Source organism: Fusarium musae, chromosome 2 (assembly GCF_019915245.1).
Source record: "Fusarium musae strain F31 chromosome 2, whole genome shotgun sequence".
Classification (NCBI taxonomy): Eukaryota; Fungi; Ascomycota; class Sordariomycetes; order Hypocreales; family Nectriaceae; genus Fusarium; species Fusarium musae.
In genome coordinates this window covers 3,330,479-3,353,764 of record NC_058388.1, presented here as the reverse complement: position 1 = coordinate 3,353,764, position 23,286 = coordinate 3,330,479, and the positions used below count along the sequence as shown (strand labels likewise).

General features: G+C 49.4%; 9 protein-coding genes across 9 annotated transcripts; 5 read left to right on the top strand and 4 right to left on the bottom strand.

Annotated features, from left to right (window-relative positions):
• Positions 1–4,643: 4,643 nt before the first annotated feature.
• J7337_002931 (uncharacterized protein) lies at positions 4,644–5,618 on the top strand (the record flags this gene model as incomplete). Its single annotated transcript, XM_044820656.1, has 1 exon — positions 4,644–5,618. The coding sequence occupies one exon, from the start codon at positions 4,644–4,646 to the stop codon at positions 5,616–5,618; it is 975 nt and encodes a 324-aa protein (XP_044684956.1).
• Positions 5,619–7,195: 1,577 nt separating this feature from the next.
• Positions 7,196–8,171, top strand: J7337_002930 (uncharacterized protein; the record flags this gene model as incomplete). Its single annotated transcript, XM_044820655.1, has 2 exons — positions 7,196–7,554; positions 7,610–8,171. 2 exons carry the CDS (start codon positions 7,196–7,198, stop codon positions 8,169–8,171), a joined length of 921 nt encoding a protein of 306 aa, XP_044684955.1.
• Positions 8,172–8,559: 388 nt separating this feature from the next.
• J7337_002929 (uncharacterized protein) lies at positions 8,560–9,761 on the top strand (the record flags this gene model as incomplete). The annotated part of the gene is made up of 7 exons (XM_044820654.1): positions 8,560–8,584; positions 8,646–8,733; positions 8,787–8,844; positions 8,995–9,208; positions 9,272–9,363; positions 9,413–9,547; positions 9,675–9,761. The coding sequence occupies 7 exons, from the start codon at positions 8,560–8,562 to the stop codon at positions 9,759–9,761; spliced, it is 699 nt and encodes a 232-aa protein (XP_044684954.1).
• A 776-nt stretch (positions 9,762–10,537) lies between these two features.
• Positions 10,538–11,222, top strand: J7337_002928 (uncharacterized protein; the record flags this gene model as incomplete). The annotated part of the gene is made up of 3 exons (XM_044820653.1): positions 10,538–10,540; positions 10,597–10,790; positions 10,850–11,222. The coding sequence occupies 3 exons, from the start codon at positions 10,538–10,540 to the stop codon at positions 11,220–11,222; spliced, it is 570 nt and encodes a 189-aa protein (XP_044684953.1).
• Positions 11,223–11,825: 603 nt separating this feature from the next.
• On the bottom strand, positions 11,826–12,656 carry J7337_002927 (uncharacterized protein; the record flags this gene model as incomplete). Its single annotated transcript, XM_044820652.1, has 2 exons — positions 11,826–12,145; positions 12,194–12,656. 2 exons carry the CDS (start codon positions 12,654–12,656, stop codon positions 11,826–11,828), a joined length of 783 nt encoding a protein of 260 aa, XP_044684952.1.
• A 1,355-nt stretch (positions 12,657–14,011) lies between these two features.
• On the bottom strand, positions 14,012–15,723 carry J7337_002926 (uncharacterized protein; the record flags this gene model as incomplete). The annotated part of the gene is made up of 2 exons (XM_044820651.1): positions 14,012–15,603; positions 15,666–15,723. The coding sequence occupies 2 exons, from the start codon at positions 15,721–15,723 to the stop codon at positions 14,012–14,014; spliced, it is 1,650 nt and encodes a 549-aa protein (XP_044684951.1).
• Positions 15,724–16,537: 814 nt separating this feature from the next.
• Positions 16,538–17,118, top strand: J7337_002925 (uncharacterized protein; the record flags this gene model as incomplete). The annotated part of the gene is made up of 3 exons (XM_044820650.1): positions 16,538–16,937; positions 16,989–17,032; positions 17,086–17,118. The coding sequence occupies 3 exons, from the start codon at positions 16,538–16,540 to the stop codon at positions 17,116–17,118; spliced, it is 477 nt and encodes a 158-aa protein (XP_044684950.1).
• A 245-nt stretch (positions 17,119–17,363) lies between these two features.
• Positions 17,364–18,253, bottom strand: J7337_002924 (uncharacterized protein; the record flags this gene model as incomplete). Its single annotated transcript, XM_044820649.1, is given in 2 exon segments — positions 17,364–18,112; positions 18,130–18,253. The coding sequence occupies 2 exon segments, from the start codon at positions 18,251–18,253 to the stop codon at positions 17,364–17,366; spliced, it is 873 nt and encodes a 290-aa protein (XP_044684949.1).
• A 332-nt stretch (positions 18,254–18,585) lies between these two features.
• J7337_002923 (uncharacterized protein) lies at positions 18,586–22,694 on the bottom strand (the record flags this gene model as incomplete). Its single annotated transcript, XM_044820648.1, has 2 exons — positions 18,586–18,836; positions 18,896–22,694. The coding sequence occupies 2 exons, from the start codon at positions 22,692–22,694 to the stop codon at positions 18,586–18,588; spliced, it is 4,050 nt and encodes a 1,349-aa protein (XP_044684948.1).
• Positions 22,695–23,286: the final 592 nt, after the last annotated feature.

The window sequence follows — 23,286 nt, the reverse complement described above, 5'->3', positions numbered from 1 at the left end:
GAAGGCCTGGTCCAAAACATTGCAAATCTTCGTGTTTGGACAAGCGCTGTATTGATAAAAATCCCGAACTAACATCGAGATTCACTGCATAGATATTACAGCAACTGACCTCTAGCAAATGCCGGCAAGAGTATCTTTTGAAGGTCACAGCATCCGGATCTGTTGACCAATTTCGGTATCTTTTGTGTAAAGTATGGATATATCTGACCGCAATTGTTTGCCAAGATGCCGACGCGCTCTCCTGCTATGGAGAATAGTTGTAATTTACACGCAAGACGGATCGACTCGTATACTACCTAAAGAGCACATTCAGAGGCACCGGTGATAGACTCGTTGGCTGTTCTGACCATACACCCGAGTCTCGTATGTACGGTAGATTCACCGGGACATTAAGCCAGGCAAGCCAGGGTTACCTGAGGTTTGAAAATAATAATAATAATAAATAAATAAATAAATAAAAATAAAATAAAATAAAAAAGGATGTTGAAAGATCCATCGAGGCGGCACGCTTTCATCTTGGATCAGGACACTTTCGGGGTGGCGCACAGTTCCAGCCCTCGTTTGAAGACTGAATCAGTGGCCAATCAGGGCAATTCAGAAACAACAAGGCCAGGCTCACCAGGCAGCCAGGCTCACCAACTGATGGCGCCAGGCTGCTGATCCCTCTACTGCACAATTGGATCCTTCCAGAGGGGGCTAGTCAACTTACAGGTATGCCCAGATCTTTCAAGGGAGAGATGCAAGCTTCAGAAGGCGAACAGGCGAGGACTAAAGGAGAGAGGGGCGTCAGTATGCTGTGCCCCACAGACTCTCAATTTGGTGGTTATGGTCAGCGCAATGGAACTCTGAGGGTGGGGATAATCTCGTAAACAAAGAATCCCTAGCTACCAAGCGCCAGCAAAGCTCTGGTTGACTGCGGTGTGAGCTTGATGAGCCATGCATATCCCCCATGGACAGAGGGGCGATGAGATGAGACAATGGAGGTGACAGAGAAGGAGTAAAAGCCGAGACTGTCAGTGTGTATCCATTGTTGCATCTTTCATTGGACTAGGAACATAATATAATTACCTTTATTATGAACGAGGGGCGTTGGTAGGTTTGCTCCAGATTGGATCATCGTAAGAGGCTGCTGTTCACTCTCCTCTGTCTGTTGTCAGGCCGTCTTTTTGGCCAACTCAGATAAATTTAGGAAGACATTTGATTGTTTCCTTCTAGGCCCTGTGATCTTGAGTCTTCTTGATCCCTGAGATGGACACTTGATATATCAGATCAGACATTCCGTACCTAGCACGTATCGATAGGTAAGGTTGCTCGTGTTTCGTGTTTTGAGATGAATCACTTGTACATTTTGTAGACGACGTGGCAGGCAGATCCACTGGTCTAGGGAAGAGAAACCAAACCGCTTGCCTAAAAAGCCGCCAGAATTCAAATCATGCTGGTGTTGGCATTGCCGCGGGCGTACTCCTTAGTACAGGAAGCCATGAAGTGGTACTACAGGCAGACTGGATTCTGGAGCACGGTCTGGCATCCCAATGTTTACCAAGGTTGGAAAGTGTCGTTGTTTCCACAGCCCCTGAGTGGAGGAAAGCATCCGTGTTACATATGTATGTGTTAAATCGAATTTGATTCAGTGCTTGGATGATATGTACGGAGTACAGTACTGTCTGAAGTGTCAGGATGAGCGAGTCACCAACTGACAACCTTTGGGGCTTGCAGGTGGATAGAGATGACTGGCTAGACCGCTTACCGCATTTGCCATTAATAACTTCAAACAGGGAGGGAAGAGTTCAAGCGTCCTCTAGGCTCTGCCTGCGGTAGGTACATACCTTAAGCATTTAGGCGGAGCAGGACGACTTGTGCTTGCAGTCTAGCCTAGGGTGAAAGAAAACAAGAGACTAGGGTTGGTAGTAGATCAATAGATTTTGATGTAAGCCAGTCTCGTGTATTTTTACCTCCCAAGGGCCCTCCACATCCGTGACTGGACAATCGACCAGGGCAGGTAATAGGCAGGATGGATTGGATGTCAGCGCTCAGGCCATCAGGCGTTGCTGGAACGTGCCTACCCTAGCTGCCTTACCTGAGATACCGATCCAAGCAACCATGAAAGGTACCTAATTACGGATACCTTAATTACCTAACCTCGGGGTTTGGATGTTGGGCGGGACGTACATGCCTGAAGAGTCAGGCGGCCCTGCGCAGCCATTCGTTCAAGCTTTGAGTCAATGCCTCATTGATCTGGGCTGACTGCCCGGCGCTCCCTCTCCATCAAATACCTCTCTCTCTACGACGACCTAAGGTTAGTAGATTGATATTACTGCTAACGTATTAGTCTTTGTCTGAGGTCTCGCTCCATGGAGGCCAAACTGCATTGCCGCTCCCATGTGCCTGGTCTTACGGAGCAAAATTGCAAGACGGTAACTGTCCGCGTCCACTGAGATAGGTATTCTTGCCACCAAGAAGTCCCGTCAACGGCAACAGTACAGGCACATCGCTCACCATAGCATGTCTAGCTTCCTCATCTAGTCTATCACACGCCCAGAAAAGCGCTCATAGTGGTGACTTACCTGGCTCTCCTGCACAGTTCGAGTACCATGTGCATAATGCAACGCCGGGCACCCGCCCACAGGTTTCGCTACCAGGAGAAGGACTATGCCGACTCTTGGTAGGGTATGTACTAGAGTGCGGATGCGGTCCCACATCCTAAATATCTGAAATGGTACGTTTGAATTTCTCATCGACCTTGGAGCTATGATACAGCCCAGACAGCGCAACACCAACCGTCTGTGATGGGACTTTGATGGGGTTATGCTGCGCCATCAAGCCCTTGCCAATACATCGTCTCGTGGATTAAACTTTCACGGTGATAGCCATTCCAGGCCTCAGGGAAACTCGGTGCCATCCCATCAAGCTACCTATCCACCCATTTATCGAAGTCTTGCACAGAGCATTTATCACTTGGCAGCACATTTTCCCGTCTATCCTCGGGAAGTCGCCAACGATGCTGTTCCTCACCAGACAAGCGTTCAATAGTCCCAAGAATAAACGGATCATGATACGCAAGAGCATGTACAAAGAAGCGGGTACAACAAACCGTTATTACCGGTGGTGTCCTCCCTCGACGGTGACGATAGGCGGATCTCAAACCCATTGCAAACATCATCAAGCACCTGTCGATCAGATATGATTGTTTCTCCTAGGAGAACGCCCTTCTCGCATCTCACCCTCTTTGCGAGTTGCAATACCTCAGCGTAGAGCCGAGAAATGGGAATTACATGTGCTACAGCAGGGGTGTCTGCAGTACACTGAGCGAAGCATGCTAAACCATGAGAGCAGTGATGAGCATCCCGCTTGGATGAGATTCAAGACCCTTCCGGAGTGGTACTTTCACCCAGTAGGGAAATGTTCCATCCTTTGGCCTGGGCGCGGCGCTTCCTACAGTAGTGGTCCCCCAGCCCATCTCAGGCCCAACAAATGCATGCATTGTGGCGCCGGCTAGTGCAGCGCTTGGTGCACCCCTTCAGCAATACCCTAACCCCCTACTCTCGCTGAGTACCAAGCGGATGCTGCGGCCAGACTGGCTGACGACCTTGCTCCTTGTGCTTTATTACGACTCCAGCCCGTGGGCCAAATTCTTCTCCATCCCTTCTTGAGCTGCATCCCTAGCGGCAGGGGTGACTTGCCTAGCTTGCTTTGAGACCAGACGACCCGAGGATGTCCACTTCTTCTAGAGACGCCGCTCTGGTGGGTCTGGTGGGTCTGCAACGCAATCATAGCGGCGGGAGGCCCCATCACCACCACTACGGAGTACCTGTTTCCTCCTTGTTCGCCCTGTCGGTACGACGGTACCACGCCAAACTTAGCGTATGCCTACCAAATCGGCGTGAACCGCACTGATCCTACTCTGTACCAGTCGACACGCCCTCACACAGGAAAACCCTTGACTCCATGCCGCAGACGTCGTCTCAATCCCCAGACCAGCAGCCTGATTCTCGCTCCAGCACTACTTCCCGCCCGCCTTTTCTCACTGATTACTGGCTCCGCCCGTTGACACACCCCCTGCCGGCCCGTATGACGCAGCCCACCACCCCGGCTGCCATGCCAGAATGATAATCCCAGCACAGGAACGTGAAGTGAGGGTCAAATGTGATGAGGAACCTAGCCAAGCACCCCATGGGCCAGATTCTGATTTGACGACTGTTCTAAATTCTACGGTTTACAGCCATCATGTAGCTACTAAGTCGCCCATGCTTCTTTATTGCTTGGTCCCTCCTGATCCACACCCAGATCCTTGGAGAGTTGATCTTGTTCAAAGCTGCTAGGCTCGATTTATCTTTCAAGCCATCGATTGCCCCATGTTTCGTTAACCCCCTCGAACCCCTTTGGAGCCGGTACCACCATTTCACGATACATATTCAAGCTGAGCCCTTCTCAGTTCTTCAGATCTACCATCATTACTTTCACCTCAAAAGTTAATTTGTATTGAGAACGATAATTACTCTAATATCAGCTGTCGTTTTGGCAACTTGTCTCGATATATCTCAACTTTCAATCATATTACTTCCTCGATACGATTCAATATGATGCACCCACTCTTCGGTGTGCAGCCAGCAGGCTCCTTGCCCATCACATATCCTTACGACACAATGCTGGACGACCACACACAACAAATGGCATGCTCGCAAGCTTCAAGAAGGTTCTCACGAGGGTCCAGTGGACAACGATCTGGTGGTGCTATGAGGGTGACCAAGCCCTCAAGCGCCAACAACAGCCCTCGCTTGTCCGGTATTATGGCTCGCCGAAAGACTCTCATGAATGACGGCAACTCGCAACGTCGACAACAGCAGATCATGGAACAGCTATCAACATTTTGTGACGTTGAGTCCCAGCAACCCGCCCCACGGTCATCACGTCCCGTGAGTTGGCATCCAGGCTCATATGGCCAACAACCCTATGTCCAGGCGCAACAACCTGCGTATGCCTTGACTACTAGCCATTTGCCTTCCGACCACCAAGACTTGCACGGCAACTATGCTCATTATTCCCCAATGATGGATTCAACTTCATGCGGTACATCCCCGCTGGCTTTCTCCCATCTGCCTCTCCCATATCAATCTACCGACAACATTACCTACAATCCTTACCACGGAACGAGCATGTCGCACCACTCCCCCGCTGCTTCTATGGTATTTCCCGGTCGTCAACTGCCTGTCATTGCTGCGCCCGCCGAGACCACTGATAGCAATGGATGGGACTGGAATACCTTTATCATGCACGGTATTGGCTCCACCACACCCCCCACCCCTGAGACTCTCCCACAAACCCAACTGTCTCAACCAGCAGTATCAGAGGATCCTCACTATCAGGCTCTTGAAGATGCCGCGGAAGAAGACGGCGAGATTCTGGTTGGAATGGGGCTGTACGACACTCCGGAGAAGTACAACGAGGATCCTCATCTCAACAACTATCGATCTACTGTATCATCTTTACTTGGGTCATCATTCAGGGCCCATGAGCCTCAAGGCAAGGGCCTTAAGCTCGAAGAGACATGGGAGCCTCCCAAATCTGACGAAGAGGATGAAGATGAAGACGACGAAGAGGAGGAGGATGACGAGCAGTGATCCCGCTGCATCTCGAAATTTGTAACGGCATACATGAATAATGACATGGTTTTTTGTAACACTATGGTGTACACTGGTAGGCAGGAAAAGCCGGTTTTTGCTTCTCTGGAACATGGGAAACTACAAGGTGTTTAGGTCGGTGCACCTGGATCTCAGGATAAGAAACTTGGATGCAAGCGTTTGGATTTACTACATATATAGAGTTCGGCTGGCTATGGATACCCCGTGCAAAGAGCACACAACTAAGAGATACAAGTAAGGCTCAGGCAGCCGCCCAATAGTTATCCAACGAAGAAATACAACCAATATATTGAGAGAGAGAATAAAGCGACTTGGCAATGTGTCACGTATTGTGGTCTAACAATAATGACTTGGGCCATGGCCTATCACGCAACAGCAAAATCCATCAGTCACCAGAGCATCGTTGGAGATACCTCAGGTATAGTAGGTAGGTAGGTAGCTTAGGCAAAAAGAGGCGGTATGAATGAGGTTGGACCCAAAAAGAGCCGCGTCTCTTTGCCAACGTTGATTAGGTACTGTAGCTGTGCTGAACCCTGTACAGCATGTGGCATCGAAGGTCCGTGCTTCCGTACTTGACTCAGCATATTCAATTGGTCAAGTTCCAGATTTGACGCCCCCCTCCCCACTCTGAGCCAGCCCTGCGTGGCATGTGCACGACCCCCCCTCTTTCCGATTTTCTTTGTTTTCGGCATTACGTATTTGCTCAGGGACGGTTGTGGCTGAATGATAAAAAGTGGCTAGCGCCACCGTAAGATTGATCGGCCTTTGGGGGAAATATAAAACCTCTGAGATTAAACGAGGTGCCAGAATAAACTGGTCTAAAGCTCCACAACAAGTATAGTAAACTTACCCAAGTCTTTTTATCACTTCAGATAAAAGTCCTAGGTTTTCTTGCGCCCTATCGATCGGTAACTCAATCTAATTCAGCGACTTCTTAGAACTCTGTGCGGCTCGGAAGCTCCGCAGATAGAACTGGGAGTCATACTCCGTACAAACTCATGCATTCTGGGGAGACATGACTAGCCTACCTAGCATGCTCCGAATGAGACTTGACCAGGAGCTCTGCTCCACCTCGTGACCTGAAAAATTGCTCAACCTGCCTAAGGCACAGGGAGGCGGTCCTTATTCGAGGTGCGATGGTAGATGTCTTACCCTGTACCAACCTCGGACTTTGGTATTGTGCTTTACTCGTCGACATTTATCTACGACACTGTGCGCTGAAATACGTAGGTGTTGGGGGAGTAAGAAATTAAAAGAAAATCACGATTATAATATTGAAACCCCGTGAGAAATAATAGGTTGCAGAATAAACCCACAGGGCATTAAAACGTGATGCTGTTGGCAAGAATAACACATGCTGTTGAGGCGATAGATATCCATCATTTGTTACAGAAAATTTATCCGAACAAAAATCCTGCAATCAGTACACAACAAACGAAAAAAAAACAGGACAGAAGTAAATACACGCGCCGCTGTTTCCCCCGGACAGGCGACTAGATGCTGCTAAGTATCAAATACTCCGGAGGAAAAAAAAAATCATCATAGAGACCCAAAAAATGGTACAATACGTCTTTACACCATGGCGCGACCGTTACGAACTCTTGCTCGTTCGCGAGCAGATGTACACAGGCATCGACACCAACGCTATAGAGGCCAAGGGGTATTCAAGCCATGCTGAAGGCAGTGTAAACATACAAAACCAACGGATCTTGGACGATCAGGAAACACAAAAGAGGCAGCACAAAGCGGTTGCGCGCGTGTCGATGTGGATGCAGCGAGGAAACTGCCCTCACATGGTCGAGTCAACAGCCCTGTTGATGGCGGCGATGCTAAGTGATAAAGAGGCAGCCGCTAGAGAAAATGCAGCTTCGTCGGCGTACGCAATCAGAGCAGCATATTCAGCTGCCTTCAGCAGGTAAGCTCTGCCAGCGGAGACCCATTGCTGTACGATGGAGCTGATGAAACACGAGGTTCGTTACTGGTCTTCTTGATGGCCATCAGGACAAACAGCGCAAACAGAGCATGTACTCTATTGCAAAGACCATTGGGTTGCCCGCTACATTTGTTGAGCTTCGCCATCAGTCAACGCACGAACAGCTGCCTTCATTAGCAAAGTTGCGCACGGCAGCAAAGAAGGCATTGTTGTGGATTTGGGAGTATTACTGGAAGCAGCTGGGCGAGGACAATAGCGACGCGTGTCGCAAGACAGTACTACGGTATCTCAGTGAGGGAGATGAATCTAAGCTGGCAGCTCTGTTCCAGGAGTTCGAGCGATGGCCTCCTGAGCGCGTTCTCAAGACAGTTCAAGAGGTCAAGGGCAGTTTGCCAGGCAACCAAGCATTTCTGAAGTGCGCAGAATTGATGCAGAGGCTACGAGAGTCTGAGGAAGAGAGGAAGTCGTCAAAATCTGGTACCGCCGATACGACGATGCAAGATACAGAGCCTAACACCGGCGAAGCTGATGAGGAAGATGACTTTGGGTGGTCACAGTTCAAAGGCACATGGAAGCCTAAACCTATTGGCATTGTTTAGAACGAGCGCTCAATCTTTCTATTAGATACCCCTTTTTGACTGGATATAAAAATCATCATTCTGTAGAGGCAAAATATGGGTGAATGTTGGAATTGGACTCGGATATATCACGTGCAGTCGCCCGCATCGGCAAACGTCATGATGCTGGAGCCACGATGCCTTGCTTGGATGACAAAGACTCACGTCTCATTCGATCTTGTTCTGTTACAGCGCATCCGCCTTCAACCGACCGGCCTTGACATTTACAGAGACCTACTTATGTATAGAATCGCTACAAGTCGGCCATTTCTCAGACAGAAAATTGGATTTCTATCTAGTGCTGTGAGTCAGTTGTTCAACTCCAAAGGTGTGCCCAGCTGAGATGATGTAGCTTGTTGCTACCCGCGCCATGCATATCCAGTCAATTCCCATGTGTATGCCAAGTGTCCAAAGAATCCCTTTTGAAGTCGAGGACCTTGAAACTGATTTCAATAGGGGAGGGAAGCTCCAACAACTACGCTTACCTGGTAGTTGACGATAAGTCCAAGGACGCCGTCATCGTTGATCCCGCAAACCCTCCCGAGTACATAGTAACCATCCTGAGAATATCTGAGAAGCTGCTGATGTATAGTGCAGGGTTGCGCCTATCCTAAAGGAGGCTATCAAGGCGGGGAAGATCAACTTGACAGCCATTGTCAACACCCATCAGTGAGTATCATTAACTGCCAATTTCTCCCGACCTAGACTGATCTCCTTGCTGCCATTGGGATCATGCAGGAGGCAACAAGAAGCTGGTAAGACCCCCCAGAATGATGCCCCATGAAAACTTGTTGACACCCACAAGCTTGCTGAGCTGGACAACCCCAAGATAGACATAATTGGCGGCAAAGACTGCGATGGTGTTACGAAGACACCAGGTCACGGCGAGACCTTCAAGCTCGGCGACATCACCTTCAAGGGTGTGCATACACCTTGCCACACTCAGGACAGCATCTGCTTCTTTGTGGAAGACGGAAAGGACAAAGCTGTCTTCACGGGTGATACCCTTTTCATTGGCGGTAAGTTTGAGCAAACCTCAGATGTGCACAAGGATGTCTTGAGCCTGTGCTGATAATGGACAGGATGTGGAAGATTCTTCGAGGGCAATGCGGAGGAGATGCACGAGGCTTTGAACAAGCGTCTTGCGGCGTTGCCTGATGACACTGTGGTTTATGTAAGTTCGAAGCCAACACAAAAGTACGTCGACGCTCATATTATGATAGCCGGGACATGAGTATACCAAGGCCAATGTCAAGTTTGCCGCATCTGTTTCTCAGCGCGATGCTGTCCAGAAGCTCCACTCCTTCGCCGAGAACAATAAGGTCACCACTGGCAAGTTTACCATCGGAGACGAAAAGGTAGCTCAAATCCACGACTTGTTTCGATACGAAACGGCTGACTTTGCATAGGAACACAACGTCTTTATGAGGGTCGAGGTTCGTCAAAGTTGTTGAACATGTTAGGATACCAAACTAACCATCACAGGATCCCGAGATTCAGAAGCAGACAGGCGAGACGGAGCCTGTGGCAGTTATGGCCAAGTTACGCGAAATGAAGAACAACTTCAAGTGAGTAAGTAGTAGCAGTTCCTCACGATCCTGTATCCTTTCATGGCTGACCAGTCTAAAGAGAGCCAGAGGCCAAGATATAGATGGCTGATAACAGATTGGCCAGGACCCAGGAGAAAGGAAGCATATGGGTGAAGATGAGCTGCATAGGGCGAGCGAGTATTCTGAGCGAATAATTAACTTTATTGAAAACCAAGCACTACAAATTGTGTGTCTCCATGGATCGCTAGGTGCCTGTCTTCAAAGACACGGCATCGCTTGCTACCCGCTGGAACCACGTCGGTTTGAAGTTGTCCGACGAGGCTTGTTTTGATTTTGCTTCACTGTCCACACTTGCTCGCTGTAGTGATTTCAAAGCGGCAAGCTCTAGCATTTTTAGAAGCGAATATTGAGGGAACATCACGATATCGAGAAGAGCTGTCGGCGTCGAGATCCGAGTATGTACGGTAGCGGCGTAGCAGGCATAGGTAAACAAACCGTAGAGTACTCCGCGGTGATTATTCTCCAAGAGAGCGCGAGTGCATTGTGAAATCAGTCCAGAAAGACTGTGGAAATGTTGACATAGATTGTTAAAGGGAAATGGTCTGGGTCTGTAAGGGAAAATTTATTAAAACTCATTTGAGAGAAGGACCCGTACAGTTTGAATAGAGACTCTAGACGGTACTGGTGCACTGTCCGTCGCGGGCGCCAAATTCACCATCGTCACCACAAAGCACCTATCGTGACATCAATCATCGCGACTGCGTATCAGTGCTTGTTGTCCCTTCTTCGCAAGCGCAAATGGTAATGCATAATCTGACCTTATACCAGTCAAGACAAGGCCTAACAGAATCCTTTAGCCTCCAAAGCGCAAGGCTCCCGCGACCAGCGCAACCGCCGCACCCAAGACGCGACAATCCAAACTTGCAAAGGAGCATAATGTGACTGCGCAAGAAGAGGGCGAGATCCGTGAGGCGTTCAGTCTCTTTGCAGAGCCAATGGACGGCGAGAAGCATGGAGTCTTGCCTATCGACGACGTTAAGTCTGCACTCGTGTAAGTAACCATGTGAGGACGCCTTTGCGTCCTTGGCTGACATATGCTTGTTTAATTAGAGCCCTCGGTGTTCCACCCTCTTCCCACGCAGAGCTCAAAGAATTTATATCGATCCTGGATCCAGAAAACGACGGATACGCGACATTTGAACCTTTCTTCGCAATCTGCGCCCTCAAATTCCATACAAGAGAGCACGACTCGGACGCCCATCGTGCAGAAGTCGAGGAAGCTTTTCGACTATTCACAAATGGTCAGGATGGACCCATTACCCTTGCACACCTGCGGCGTGTTGCTGCTGTGCTCAAAGAGGATGTCGATGAGGAACTACTCAAGGATATGATTCTCGAGGCGAACGGCGGCGTAGGTGTTGCTAGGGGAGTGGGCGTTGAGGAGTTTGATGGAGTCATGAAGAGTGCTGGTGTTTGGAGGTGATTCTCCAGCTTCCAGGAGGAGCCACTGTGTTACGATTTACGAACAAACGAAACTTGCCTTGTACGACTTGGGGGAGCTAATACCATGAGACGAAGCGGAATCGATCCAAGAGTTGCAATGCTGCATTGAAAGAGAGGTAAGAATCCCGACACGAGGGATAAGACGCTGACTGCTAATCACCCATTTCCGCTTGCAGATCAAGGTACATGATAATTATTATAATAGTAAAGTGCGCATTACTGAGTCGAGGCTTCTTTGGAGGGACCTTGATGAGTTCATAAACGGAGGTTTCAGACATTCAGTGTCTATATCAGCAGTTGAGGGGCAGCTGTACGCATTCACTGTTTCCAAATCTAATTTCACAATCTCAAAAGCGCTAGGTTCTTCAGGATCAACGGTCCTGGCCAATACATATGTATAATCACACCTAATTCTGAAACGCCTTATCAGATGCATGCATGCCCCATAGGTGACAGTGACGGGACGGGAGGGGATACGTGAGCTAACAAGCACACACTCCCAGACACTATGTCAACCCAACTACCTGAAATGAACCTGAACTATATAGCAGCGCAAAACCAGACGTCGTAACTTTCGTGAAAATCATTGCGGAGACTCGACCGTCACCGCTGGCTTGGCGTCACCACCCTTGGCGGCAGCGGCAGCGGCAGCGAGCTTCTCCTCTTCCTGTCGGCGGGAGTCGAGTACGACCTTGAGCTCCGGGGGAGGGTTGAAGCCAGCGTGGTCTGAGTGGCGTTTATAGTAGTATGCGTCAGGCTTGGGTTGCATCTCGGGAGGGAGCTCCTCCATGATGCACTTGACGATGTTGTCGATCGAGTTCTTCTTGGAGGCGTCGCGGTGCCATACGGTGATGAGGTGGGAGTTGAAGCGGACGGAGAGACCGACACCGCAAAGCTGGTCGTCTAAGTAGAAGTTAGCACAAGTGCGTCCATTGTGGTCATAGTTCGTACCGTCGTCGAGAACACTCTGGAGTTTCTCGCCAATAGCGAGGAGCTGAACACGAGTCCACACATCAGGTCCTATGCTCTTAGGGAAGCGGAATGTCCAACTTCCACCCAGAATATTGCGTCGGTCCTCCCAGACAGGGCGGAAGCCTGACTTGAAAAGATACAAAGACTCTCGAACACCAATATTTCCGACAGGAGTATTGTTGGCATAGCGCCAAAAGTCCTGCACCGACTCGATCTGGGTACCGAGCTGCTCCAGCCCCGAGTGATACTGATCACCGCTTTCCCCTTCCTTGGCCTGTCGGTCGAAGTAGACGTTCCAATAATGCTGGGTGGGCAGTGCTCGCATCGTCTTTAGGAAGTTTCGCTTGGCATCGTCGCGCTGTTCGGCGGGAGAGCTGGGATCGCTCTCCTGAGATTGCGAGTCTGCGATGCCGCGCGTGAAGAGAGGAAGACGGGAAGACATGTTGGTAAGATGCGAGACGAAGAAGGAGGGAAAACGAATGTAAGAATGCCGAGTAGTTATGGAGGTTAGGAAAGCCAAAGGTCGGAGATGAGCACGGAGACTGGAGTTGAAACTACAGTACAGAGGCAACCCTGTCACGTATCGAGGTAGCTTAGCTGGTGAGGAGGGGGCACGTCAGACAGAAAGAGGAATGGACAACTTAGTACAGGTAAACTATCAACAGCCCCTATTTCGTCGTTTAGTTCTTAGTAACAAGAGAATAATGGCAGGCATATAAAGAGAAGGCCAATGTGTAGTAGTCAGAAAAGGAGACGCAGATAATTACGTACTGTCTAACGATCAGGTCAAGTGCTTTGTTGCTACTGTAGATGCCCAAATGCCGAGCTATGGTGGGGATATGCCTACCTAGTACCTATGGATGGAGGAATACAGTACTATAGTACCTATGTAGGTGGGTGTGCCTCGAGGTGCCCAGACTTTTATAAGACTCTGAATAACCTAGGGGTGAAGACAAACTACAAAGGTATGTAGTGAAATAGTCTACTAGTACGACTCTAAGCATGCATATTGGTGTTTTTATTATCCAAGGCAAATGTCAAGTCTTCTGCCATAGCAGAAATGCATAGGTAGTTGACATGGCATGATACGACATGACTGCGGGGTCTTTGAGGCGGCGAATGAGCTACTACAGGCTTCGCAATCCCCATTGACTGGTGACGAAACATCTTCAGTTGCTCATCTATTGACCTCTGTTACTGCGTTCAAGACATGTTCTATTTTCTCAGCTGACATTCCGACGAATCATGGGGACAGTTTTAGATGTCCCTGATCCGACTGAAACTGAAGTTGACGAACCGGCTCAGCCAATCAGGTCAAACACATTGCTTAGTGAAACTAGTTTGACAACGATCATATCGACAACTCATCCTGTAACGTTAACCGACGGATCGGAAGAGTGCTTGTCAAGATACGATTCGGGGGATTTATAGGAGATAGAATTACTTATATGTGTATAAAATAACGCGCTTAGTGCACAAGAAACCCGCCGCTAATCATCATATTTATGTAGTTGCCCAACGCTGATGTTGTTATCATCAAGGTACTCAATGCGTACACGCGTACAAAGCTTTATAGTCCATTTTATCATACCATTGACTCTGATGGACTCGTTTGTGGTAAAATTCTTCATATTTAAATCATTTGTAGTAACGTAAAGTAACGTAGCCTATTGTCCAGCAAACTCAAAGAGACATCCAGTGAATCTAATCCGACCCGGTCATTCAAACAACGCTTCCAAAACACCATGCTCCTGTCATGCTAGCAAATCTTCCTTCAATCGCCGTTGGTCATTCGTTTCAGAGGGTTTCCTTTGCGCCCAGTGGCATTCTCGCGCTGTTCTCATTCTTAAACCTCGTCAAGTCCCCTTGCATCAACTTCCTCAAGTTACCCATATCCTGGAGGTATTGCTGCATTTCTTCTTGCAACTCATCCTCGCCATATGCTGTGCTCTCCGAATCATACTGATCGTCATCGTACTCACTATATTCGGAGGCATTCTCCTTGTCCTGCTCGTCGACTTCTCCCTCTGGCTTTACGGCAACAGGAGGAATAGGGTTCTTGAGGCTTTCGATGGCAAGCTTCAGGTGCAGTTTCAAGGCCTCATTCTCCGTCTGAAGCTTCTTGATCTTGCTCTCAGCTACCATGCTGCGCTCCTCCATCATGCGCTGCATAGAGTTGACATGAGTCTGGTACTCCTCCAGTTTGTCCTCAGCTTCCTTGGCGTTCTTCTCACGCTGTCTCGAGTCTGATACGGAAAGCTGCAGAATGCGAATTTCCTCCGCCATGGCAGCAATCTGCGCGTCTCGCTCGGCTGTTGATATGTGATCCTGGTTGACAACCGCTCTGGTCCGGATTCGTTTGGCTTGGTCGGCATATCGTAGCGTGGAAAGGGTTTCATCGTAGTCTGAGGGTGCGATGCAGGCAATCATGGCCGTCTTGCTGTTTCCGCCTAGTGAGTCTTTGAGAAGCCAGGTGAGGATTGAGTCTCGGTATGGGACAACCTCTTTTCGCTTCCCACCCCTTCCGGCCTTGGGGTCTGCTAGAGCGGCGATTACACGTCCCAGCGTGGTGAGTGATTTGTTGATGTTGCTACCTTCACGTAATCGCGCACCAGTAGCCTCGGTGGCCTTCGCCCTCTCGCTACCAGCGAGATCCACCAGTCGAATGCGGGAGCTTCGCTCGGTCGTCTCGTCGGTTTCCATATCGTGGTGAATTTGTTTCAGCATGATTGTGAAAACGGCGTGACTTCGACTACTTGTATCGTTCATCTTTGTGCTCGCTACCGTACGAGATGTATCGCCCAATTTCATGTAGCGTAGAATCTCATTGATGTTTCGCACGGGCACCTCGGTAAGATCCTTGACGTATGGGCCCTCGGTGGGAGATTCGCGAATCTTGAGATAATTGGGCGCCTTGTGCGTTTGCGGAGGAACGAGGAGGTCACGGACGTGCTCATTGTAGACTTCAAAGTACGAGACGCGAACATTATAGGCGACATTTGAGTTCTCGCAGTGAGCGGCGTCGATACGCTCAAAGAGATCCTCGCAAGTCCGAGGAATCAGGCCAGGCTGGTCTGGGGTGCCCATCATGGTGTAACTCTTTCCAGATCCAGTCTGCCCGTAGGCAAAGATACACGTGTGGTAGCCTTCGAAGTTGTGATCGAGAAAGTCCTCGCCAAGGCTGTTGTAAACATCTTCCTGAGTGGCGTAGTGCTTGTCGTTAGTGTCATGACTCCAGAAGGAGTTATCGAAAGTAAATTTCTTCTCCTCGATGACCTTCTTGGCCTTTAGCTTTGCAGCCTCTGGGTCAGGATCATCGGGTGCGGAGAGTGTTGTAAGTTGAGTGATGGGGTCCATTTGGATCAGACATTTTGCCTGGCGTTCAAGTTCTGTAGACTAGTCAGATACATAGGTTCTACGAAATGGAGACCGGGTGCTTAAGTGTATTCACCTCTCTTGAGAAACGCTCTCACTCGGACTACGACCTTGACATTTCCTCCCCCTTCCATTCTGGCGGGCATGGATAAAGCCGCATCTCGAGATCTCAGCGATGGCGTTGAAGCCGAAGAGTGAACCCTGCCCTCATAAAAAGACGCCGAGGGCGATGAGGGAGAAGGCATCAATCTCGAGTCCAGAGCCATCGTCATAAGGATGCTGTTGGCGTTGTCGATGCTGTCGTGAAGTCGATGTCGAAGAATAACCCACATCTCACCGTCTTCCCTTGTAGGTATTTTTTGTTTACCAGCGTCATTCACGTTGCTAGGGGCAGTTGCAGGGGGCCCCTGTATGTGTAGTACAGGTTTTGACTGGTTTAACAGAAGGGGGCTTGGGCCAAGCGGCCCCATTGAGACTCGGAAGCCCTAGTCTGAACCAGGTCTAGACTCAAATCAATCTCTGAAAGAAATATCACTCTTTTTGTCTACTGTGCTGTACTCGAGTTATTCTGTCATAACCAACAGCCCAAATTCTACGGAGTATGTCGCGGGGACCAAGTGACGCGAATTAAACTCCAGCCACCCTTGATCAATTTTACTGCTAATTAGGGCGCTGCACCTTAGCTGAGCTTAGCTTCCAGTGCCTACCTAATAGGTACCTACCTAGGTACGGAGTAGTAGGTTCAGATACCTTTGCAGACGAAACGCGACATCCAACATTTGTCTTTCCTCTCTTCTTCTACCTCCCACAACAATCTTTTGTCGCGTTTTCGACTACAACGATCAAGCCGAAGAAACTAGTATCGTACTTTACTGCGCGATTTTTCGGGAAATTTTATCACGTTTTTTACAAACTCAATTTCTCTCGCTATTTTCTCTCTGTCGCACTATGGCGCGTACCAAGGAAGATGTTGCGTCCAAGGGCGATGCCTCGCCTCGCATCCCCAAATCCTCCGCCGGAGTGACCAAGAATTCCGCTGAAGCTCCCGTCAAGCGCGGTCGGGGACGGCCTCCCAAGGGTGCTGCTCCCATGCCTAAGAAGGTCTATGTTCCAACAGGACGCCCCCGCGGCCGACCCCCAGGTACTGGCAAGAAGGCCGCCGCTGGACCCAAGAAGGTCGCTGCAGTAAATGATGATGGTACGCCAAAGCAGGGACGTGGTCGACCTCCTCGAGCTGCTCGCGGCACAGAGTCTGCTGCTACAACGCCCAAGGATGGCAAGAAGCGTGGCAGAAAGCCAAAGGCTGCTGATGTATCAGAGGATGAAGAGACCAAGCACGATGAACCTGGTAAGGAATTTCTACGAAGCTCCAAGTTGATTATGTGCTAATATCTGCCAGCCGACGAGGATGATGCTGCCAACGAGTCGCCCGCTAAGGACGAGGTAGAGTTCCATTTTCATACCCTTCGACCTAGAACATTACTGACTTGTTCCAGGCAAATGACGAGGATGGCGAAGACTCCGAGTAGGATTTCCATTATGACCAACATATAAATCCTGACATGAATAATCGGCGGAGGCGGAATTTTCCTACTTTCATTATAGGGTCTGGGTTTGGTTGATTTGCTTTAGGGTGCTTGGGAACACGAGGGGTGAGGGTCAGGAAGAATTCATGGAACTGTTATACTGGGATTGTGCTCTTCAGGAGTTGTACAAATATCATGCTAATTTACAGACGGGTAAAGCAGGCCCTTTTATCCCAACCTTCTCTTATCTAAAGTTTCTTCCATGTCTCATACTCCTCTTCAAGATGTCGTTTTAGCTTTTGGAACTGGCTCCCAAAGTTGAGCCCACATCTCCAGCACTTCATCTCCCAGCGCAAATATGCCTCCTCCTTCGTGTTCCTGCGCGCATCATCAGCTGCAAGCGGAAAGTCGTCCAGATCAACCAGAAACGGCGTATTGAACGAATTGTAGTGCTTGCGATGTCTCAAGGCTTCAGAGAACATATCTCTTGAGAAAACGTGTACGTGAAGGTGTCTCATGCTTGGTACCGCATGTACGCCGGCCTTGACTTCTGCAGCCCAGTCCCGGCCCTCCGGGAGTTGACCGCCCTGGTCCGGCTCGGCATCTCCATCGAGTACGGCTTGTCGATGAGCATCACTCTCACTGTGCGTGCCAAGACGACGTTGGAGTTCCTTTGCGACCAGAACCTTGAGGCGCTGGGTCTCCGTCCGCACCTTGGCAAGGACCTCTGGGTCATCCAGGGCATCAAATGGATGGAGAAGATTGTAATTTGACGACCGAGGGAGCAGAAGAGTGTGTATTGTGGCCTTTGGATAACGGTCGTTTATAGCGACAAAGTCCTCGTTGTGATAGATGACGCGTGAAGATGGGTATGAGGCTGGATCTTCAAGATATGCACCCAAGCCCATGCGGTCTTTGAAAGGGTTCCCACTACGCGATGGCCGAGCTGTATTTGTCTCCGGTGGTGTTTTCCTCTTTGGAGCCATGAGTTCTGCGACTGTCATATGTAAGAACGGATGCTTCGAGTGAGTTGAGTGTGTGACTTGCATGCATTGCGGGTCGATTTCTTTGTCGGCTCTTCACTACGGATCTCTTCCTTGGTAATGGCTTCCTCTGGCTCTGAATCTTGATGAGACATGTCTTTAGGTGCGAATGTTGGAAACGCTTGTTGGTGTTGGTGTTGGCGTTACTGTTAGTGTTCTATACTGTGCTGGGAGCGTGCAGCATCCATGATAGAGAGTGCCCCGCGGTGGAGTCACCTTTTCTGACACAAGTCTCCGAAGCACAGGCATGAACAGATATCTAGTACCTATTTTGAGTCGTGTGTTGCGAAAGAGGACATCAAAATTCAGCACTTGATTGTAAATAACTAGGTATTCAGGTTTCTAACTATTGAGGTCATGCACGAGATCTTCATATTCAAATCTAATGTACCTCTATCTGCATTTATAATGACCTTGGACTTTTTACTCAAGCATCCATACCATCGAGTTCAATCATCTTCCTAACCAACATGATGACCTCGTCGTCCTTAACATTCATCTCTGGGCTCTCAACCTTCTTTGCGATCAACTCATCAACCATTCCTCTAAGTCTAGCTAGTAAAACACCTATACGCGCCCATCCTCGAAGTCTGAGCCAGCCGTCAACAAGTAGACCTCGTCCAAGAGTGTCGAGTTCGATAGGTCCCGAGAATAGGAGGAGTGTGTATGCATTGAAGGCTGTTAGATATGTTAGCGAAACCGAACAAGACTCGAAACATGAGAGGGGATATACGTACGTGTCAGGTCCCGAATGAAGATCTTGCTGGTTGAGATCAGACTGAAATAAGCCATATACGCAGCATTCCCCGAGAAACCCTGGCTTCCGAACAACGTACTGCTGGGGTGAACAAACACGCGTCCGTTTTCCTGGTTAAAGTACTTGATCGACCTGGCCTCGGGGTCTAACTCCACGGCACCAGACATTGAACTTGCAAACTTCTTGTCGGGGTACTGAATGCGAGCGATCTGCGGCGTGAAAGCCGCAGCAACCAGCGCTCTCAGGAGCTGGGATCCATCAGAGCTAGCCCCGTGTGCATGAACCTCGATTGTCGCTTCTGAGGGTGCCACGATACCAATCTCTCCCAGGGCTGTATAGTACTGTGCCCGAGTATTGGAGATGTCTGACAAGGTCTGGAAATTGAGAAAGTTCTCTTCACACCAAGATCGTATCTGACGATGGGGTATGTGGTCCTGCATCATGAGATCCCACTCCTGGAAGGCCTGAAGATCAGTCAAGAGATCCCCATCACCTCTGTAGAAGTTCATACGAGCGTCCTTCGCTTCGTCTCTCTTCTCTTGTGGAGAAACAAAGGGACTTCTTGTGCTCAGAATCGCTGCAATGGTTACGCAATCATCTAGACAACCAAAGATGGCACCAAACACCATCAGCTTGCCGCACCGAAGGTCAGCCGGGAGCATGGCAAGCTGCTGACCCATGGCTGTAAGCTCGTCACCATCGAGTGCTCCCATGCGTCGCAGGAGCTTCATAGCTCCATCAATAGCAGTCGCGTCAGGAGGTGTTGGAGACCTGCCTAGGAACCCGGCAACATCCTTCATTCCCATAGCACGAACTGAGAGACACAGTTGTTCCAGTGGAACACGGCGAATCTCTGGTTCAGGTCGTTCGGGCATTTGCTGTTCGAGATTTTGCGTAAAGAGTTTGTAGCATCTGCCCTCTTGTACTCGGCCAGCTCGACCACGTCGTTGCTTACAGGCGGCGCGTGATGCCCACGTTTCCTCGAGCTTGCGCATGTTGTTTTGCACATCGAAGCTTGTCTCCTTGACCTTTCCGCTGTCAATTACCACAACAATGTCGTCTATTGTAATGGAAGTCTCTGCGACATTAGTTGCGACCACGACCTTTCGCTTTCCTGGAGGAGCACCAGAGAACACTCTTTTCTGCTCGCGTGTCTCAAGCGAAGCATGAAGGGGCAAAACATGAAGAGAATTAATAGCTTTCAGTGCGCGACAAGCTTGGTTGATCTCACCAACTCCAGGGAGGAAAATCAGAATGCCACCAGGTTTCTTTTCGTAGGATAGCTCGAAATCAACGGCCTTGACCGTCTCGACCAGCAGGTTGTAATTTATGCGATGACCCAATTTTTGGATGACTTTGCCCAGAGCCTCTCCGCTGATGAACTCTGTATCAGAGCTTTCGACTCCGTATGCTGTCATACGGATCACATCGTCCAGATAGTACTCGTCTACAGGGAATGTTCGGCCTGCAATTTCGACTGTGCCCACGCTGAGTCCCTCTGAGGCAAAATAATTCTTAAAAGTTGCGGCATCAAGTGTCGCGGACATCAGAATCAGCTTAAGCATATCCTTCTTGGCCTTCATGACATCGCGGATAAGGTTAAGTAGGAAGTCAGTATCGAGACTGCGCTCGTGTACTTCATCGATCACAACGTGACTGACATCCGCCAAAGACGCCACGACATCTTCTACTCGGCCCCCTGAGGTTTGTAATCGCCTGAGTAAAACACCCGTCGTCACAAATGTTATCCTTGTATCTTTCGATCTCCGGGATTCACCTCGAATAGCATATCCTACCTCTTCGCCCACACGTGTACATCTTTCTTCTGCTACACGATCGGCAAGGCCAAGAGCTGAGATTCGTCGCGGCTGGGTGACGATCATGTTTGCACAACCACCAAGACCTTGGGCATACAGATCATCCAGGATAAATTGCATAGACTGTGTTGATTTACCCGATCCTGTTTCTCCGCTGATGATAGTGACATGGTTGCTTCTGACGGTCCCGATTATGGCTTCTCGCATCTGCCAGGCAGGGAGACCCTGACGCTTGGATACCATGTTCTTCAAAGATGATGACTCTTGTCGTTGAAGCCATTGCTCCCGGCTTTTCTCATCCTTGACCCATTTGATCATTTTTGGGGCGCGTGGACTTCGCTTGGTTTGTGCGATAGCCGCCACAGGTTTGTACTCGGCTGCGGCTGAGGAGACGGCCGAAATATCCACCAGCTTTCCAGGCTCCTCAATGATGCCGTTGATGTTCTGCTGGACCCAGTCCATTGCCAGGTAGATCTTCATTGGCTCATCACGCAAAGACTCATCGATATACTCGAGCGCTTTTCGAATGATGCTAAGCTTGATATAAGAAGGAATGTTGGCCACGATCGACAGAATCAGGTTGGCAGGATAGGTAGCTGGACGTCGAACCTGAAAAGAGGCATCGACGGTCTGTTGCCCATTTTTGACAGAATCGAGCTTGATGCGAATGACGTTATCGCCTTCACGTTCGAAACCCTCCCCATATATTGCTTCAAGACTCCCAACTTCTTCTTCCCACTGTTCCTCGGGTGAGCCCAAATCCAAGAAGTCAGCATCGGCGGAATCCTGAGATTCTCGGGGGAAGAGCAGATTTTGTAAAGCCTCTGCGGCTTTGTCCTCATCAACCCCTTGCTCATCGAGCACCCTTGTGGCCAGCTCAAGTGAGTAACCTGCTTGAGCTAGTCGTTTGATGATGCCCTCTCTTCTCAGATTCGTAGCTCCGACCGAAACTCCAGCCGCATAGCTCTCTGGCAAGGCCCAACGAGGAAGATCATCCTCAGGGACGTGAATGAGAAGCCACTCGAGCGTCTCTTCTCGATCTTTGCAATATTCGACCGCCTCTTCAACATGGCTTTTACGAAAGCTGAGCTTGCTGAGTTCGGAAACAATAGCGTCTTTTTGAGGTTTTGACATCTGGACACCATTTGGATTCCACTTGACGCCGCTTCGCAGCAACGTCTCTAACTGTGCTCTTGTCTTCTTCCCCATCTCAACCTTGGGCGCAGTACTCCACCCCTTCATGATGTTGGATGACCGACTGTCTCCTTTACCGGCATTACTCATAAGAACCAGCCCAGAAGCACCAGGCATGGCAGCGGCCTTAGCCTTGGCGGCCTCAATTTCTTTCCTCTTCTTTTCTGCGGCAGCCTTTGCCTCTTGACGCTCTTGAAGTGCTTTAAACGGGTCCGGTTCATACATCCAGGCCTTGCCTTCTTTCACATCTTGGGTCTTCAGGGCCTGGAAGTCTTTCCATAATGACTTGTGCTCTGGTGGGAGAACCGTGTGCTTATTCTGCATACTACACACTCTGAAGAGGGCATATGTTGCTGCGGCATGCTTGGCTTCTATTGCCGTAGGACGCATGATCAGATGCTTATGAGTTGCGGGGATTTTGAAGGGTTCTAGTTTGGTGATCTGCTGGGTTTTAGGATCCTTGGCGCTCATAGTAACCCATACAGAGAAACCATCGGGGGTCTTCTTGGTATCATAATCGGGCCTTTCCCATTTCTGTTTCTGACAGTACTCGCTAAGCAGGTTTACTGGTAGCTTCCCTGTCCATGAAGAGCCGCCAATGAGTTGCTTGACCGTAGGTTTTGGGGGGCCTGAAGGAGCTGCTTCAGGAGTAGACGTGCCACCTTTTTGGCCCTTTTTACCTTTTCCTTGGTCCTTAGGCGGCGCAGACGGCATGGGATCAGAAAGGTCTATACCGCCGCTGGACTTTCCTTTGCCCTTTTTGACCATTTTGAAAGGATGTGGTTTGTTGGTCGTGTTGTTGTAGAATTGATATGGGAAGTGCTGGGTTGGTGATCGATTACTTAGTGGAGCTCACTCGATACACAGTAATAATTGTCAGCAGCGGGATGTTCTCTTGATGATTTTGAGAAGGCGAGGTGATCAAGATGGCTTGAAATATACTGCCAAGCGTCAGTACTCATGTCTCATCACAGCTACCCTCTCTTCTTTAGAAACTGTTCGTAAGAGCTGCAACATCGAAAGAAAGAGATTGGTAGTAGCATGGCCCGTAAAAGCGCCTGGGGACAAGAAATATATCTTGATTCACACTGTAAGTCATGTGCAATAGTGCTAGTAAATTACAGTACGTATTCTGTTATATGTACGGCCCTCGTGGCCCCGCTATTTACGCTCAAACCCTCTCAAGGGAAGACTCTGGTTATACCTAGTGTATAACTACCTAATAGGAAGCTTAACGAAAAATACTTGGAGTATATTCAAACGCGAATAGTTTCTCTTCTCTTCTCTTCTCGTTCAAGTGCGAGTAAATAAGTCGTCTTCATTCGACACCAATTTACAGTCAGAAAATCATTACATGTCA